This window comes from Adiantum capillus-veneris, chromosome 4 (assembly GCF_014529385.1).
Source record: "Adiantum capillus-veneris isolate H3 chromosome 4, ASM1452938v2, whole genome shotgun sequence".
Taxonomy (NCBI): Eukaryota; Viridiplantae; Streptophyta; class Polypodiopsida; order Polypodiales; family Pteridaceae; genus Adiantum; species Adiantum capillus-veneris.
Window position 1 is genome coordinate 119,829,219 of NC_140934.1, and position 3,887 is coordinate 119,833,105.

General features: G+C 37.7%; 1 protein-coding gene across 1 annotated transcript; it reads left to right on the forward strand.

Moving 5' to 3' along the window:
* The first annotated feature begins 932 nt into the window (after positions 1-932).
* LOC147459898 (uncharacterized) lies at positions 933-2,999 on the forward strand. Its single transcript, XM_086511645.1, has one exon. The coding sequence runs from the start codon at positions 933-935 to the stop codon at positions 2,997-2,999; it is 2,067 nt and encodes a 688-aa protein (XP_086367771.1).
* Positions 3,000-3,887: the final 888 nt, after the last annotated feature.

Here is a 3,887-nt window from a genome sequence, read left to right on the forward strand (position 1 = left end):
GACAACACCCAATGTTTTGTATGGTGCAAAATATGGAATTTGGATGTAAAATACCTAGTGTAGAAACATTGAACACAATCGAGAGTCGTCTTGTGTCATTGCGAATACCATTTGCACAAATACATGAGTTGAACTTTGAAGGTCGGTTTGGTGTACGTGGAAGTATTGTAAATGTAATGGCAGACTTGTCTCAAGTGCAAAAAATGTTGCCGCGATTTCTTAGTGAAGAATATTCTATCTTGGTAGAGATCAAACGAAAACTCAGTTATGACCATGCTTACCTTAGTGGTATTGTGCGTCCAACTTTTGTGCATCATGCACTGGTAGACCTTCTGAAAACACCATTATATATTGAGAATGGCGCCACAATTGACACCTCTTGGATAACCAATTTTACAGTTCAAGAAGATATCATTTCTTCTCCACAACAAGAATTTGATGACGACATAGATGCAACAGACACATTGGTGCATGGCATTTATAGTGCTCAACAAGTTGTTGATCATAATGCTCAGGTTTCAATTGTTGCTCCTTGTGAAGGATTTACACCTTTCAGTGTTTTGGATGATGATTGCTGCGAAGAATTGTCATTTCCAGCTTTGTTTTTTGGCCAAAAAAGAAAATACCACTTGCTTGCAAAGAAAAATTATCAAAAGACGGCACAATGGGAATTAAAGAATGCAGATAGATGATATGCCAAATGTGTTGAGAAACTTTTCTTCAAAACAATGAAAATTATCATCTTGAAAGTGCTTGGTTCTATTTGGGTTTGTTTGCGAAAGGGAAAGCTTTATGGCAAGCAATTGCAAGCAAAAGATGTTCAAGCAAACACCAATATTGAAAAATTGCTATCATAAGACCTTGGCTACCATGATGAGTCATTGCGTACATCAACTGATTACAAGGCAAAACTTAAGCGAAATGTCTTCGCAATGATTCGCCAACTAGGCCAACCAACATTCTTTGTCACATTTTCATGTGCAGAACAAAGATGGCAACCCTTAATAGAGTGTTTGTCAAAGTTAAATCCTCATATCATACAAACAAAGCACCCAAACAAAACTTCGTTCATTCATGCACTTGTTCGTTCTGATCCTATCACAACTGCTCGATATTATGTGTATAGATTTCAATCAATGAAAAAAGAATTGAAACGCAACAATACAATCATTGGTGAATTAATAGATTATTTCTTTGTCACCGAATTTCAACATAGAGGAAGCCAACATGACCATGGATTTCTTTGGATAAAAAATGCACCATTATTTGGCATTGAAAGTGATGATGAAATAACACATTTCATTGACATGCACATCGCTACTAACAAGGACGTCTTGGACGAGGCTCTCAGGAGTGTACAAACACACCACCATCGCAAGACATGTAGAAAACGGAAAACTCTTTTTCGTTTTGGCTTTCCACGCCCACCTTCACATCAAAGAATCATAATGCATCCAATAACAACATCTGCGATTGAGAAGGAAAATCTCTTGGCAAAAAATAGATTTATTAATGATCAACTACAAGCTCTTGGACATGAACCAAATATCTCATTTAATGATTGGTTGATTTCCTTGCAAATGACTGAGGATGAATATATCAAATCTCTTTCTGTCAACATCACAGAACCGACACTATTGTTGAAAAGAAATTTAAAAGACATCTACACAAACAACTTCAACAAACAATTGTGCAATCTATGGGATGGAAACATTGATGTCCAATTCATATTCAATGGCCATGGCGCTGCTGCATATTGCACATCATACATGACCAAAAATGACTCCACTACAAGCAAAATAATCAAACATATACTTCAAAATTGCAAACAAACCAACATGTCAACATTAGAGCGATTAAAGAAAATTGGCAATGCATTGATCAACACACAAGAGATGACGTCACAACAAGCCACATACATATCTCTTTCATTGCCATTGCATAGTGCTAGTAGACAATTTGTCTTCATTAATGCAGATTACGAAAGCCAACGGACATTGCTATTGAAATGGCGAGCTATGTTGACTTCTTTGGATCCTGAAGACACAAACATTTTCTTTGAGGATTTAGTCACCAAATACACTCGACGTCCAAGTAATCTTGAAGACATATGCTTGGCTGACTACGCTAGCAATTACCAATGCATTCACGGCTCCCCACACAAATCCAAGAAACCTCGAGTCATTAGATATGCTAATTTCACTCTAGAGAAAAATGCGGAAAGACATTACCATGAACTTTTCTTGCTCTTTTTGCCATTTGTTGGTGATGAAAAAAGTTTCGAAACAAATGTTGCCTCTTGGAAAGACAAGTACAACTCAAACTATCTGATCATAGATGAGAACCGCCAAAAATATTTTAAATTGGAAGTGCATCCAACTACCAGTCAATCAACTTCACTGCATACGTCTTCAGCACTTACGAACAGTGATGCCTTTAAATATGACTTGAGCCTTGATATTCAACCAACAAAACCCAATATAAAACCTTTACCTTCCTTTCGAAAGCTAGCACTAGACAACAATGAATACCACTCGCTCGTTTCCAAGCTAAACATTGAACAACGCTCCCTTTTTTATGACATAATGATTAGAAAGCGACTACATCCAAAAGAACCAATCCACCTTTTTCTAACTGGAGGTGCAGGCACAGGAAAAACTTTCACTTTGGAAGCACTTGTGCAAGGCTTAATCCGTCATTATAGTGCTTCCTTGGAATTTGATGTCGACTTGCCAACAGCATTATTAATGGCATACACAGAAAAAGTAGCTTTCAATCTCGGAGGCACAACAATTCACTCAGCCTTACGTTTGCCACTTGAGCTCCATGCAAATATTTCTCTCGCATCTGAAAGCCTTGCAGAGCTGTCACAATTGTATAAGAATGTCAAGTTGGTCGTCTTTGATGAAGCATCTTTGATTGGGAATAGACTGTTCTGTATTGTAGACACAAGACTACGATCAATCAAACATAATCACATACAACCATTTGGTGGTTGAGACGTCATCTTCTGTGGCGACCTATGTCAAGCAAGCCCAGTTCGAGATTGTTGGATATTCAATGAGCCACAAGATTCCCTGCAACTACTCTCGCCTTCCTTTTGGCACACACATATAAAATGTCATGAGTTTAAAAAAACAATGCGTCAATCAAATGAAGCTTTTGTCACAATTCTCAATAGAATACGAAAAGCAGAGCACACTATCGAATATTTGTGCATGTTGAACACTAATCACACCAATACATCGTTTGACAAATTGACAACACCTCATTTGTACTTCACCAATAACTTAAAAAACTCACACAACTGTCTTGTTTTCAACACTTTGCCAACTCAACCATACATCATCCATGCAAAAGATGTCTTTCATAAGACTTGTTCAAAAAATCTTGTCGTGCCAAACAATCCACAAACCACTGCAGGTTTATCTTCAATCCTAGAACTCAAAGAAGGAATGATTGTAGAGATTTGTGCAGGGAATGTTGACATTTCTGACGGGCTTGTTAACGGTGCAGACGGAGTCCTCAAACACATAGAAAGAAAAGGTGCATCCCATCTTGCATGGATAGAATTCTTTGACCACCTCACGGGTTTGAAACAATGAAATGCAAACCAACGACTATACAAGATTCATGTTAACCCCCAATGGACACCTATTTTTCAAACAGCAAAAGAATTCCAAATAGGTCGAAGTGCATTGAACACAATATCTCGAACTCAGCTTCCAATCCAAGCAGCAAATGCACGCACCATCCATAGATCACAAGGCTTAACAATGACTGCAGTGGCATTTGATCCAACATCAATAAATTCACATGGTTTGATTTGTACAGCTCTTTCTCGTATAAAAGATCCAACAAATCTTCACATTCTCAAACCAATCCAA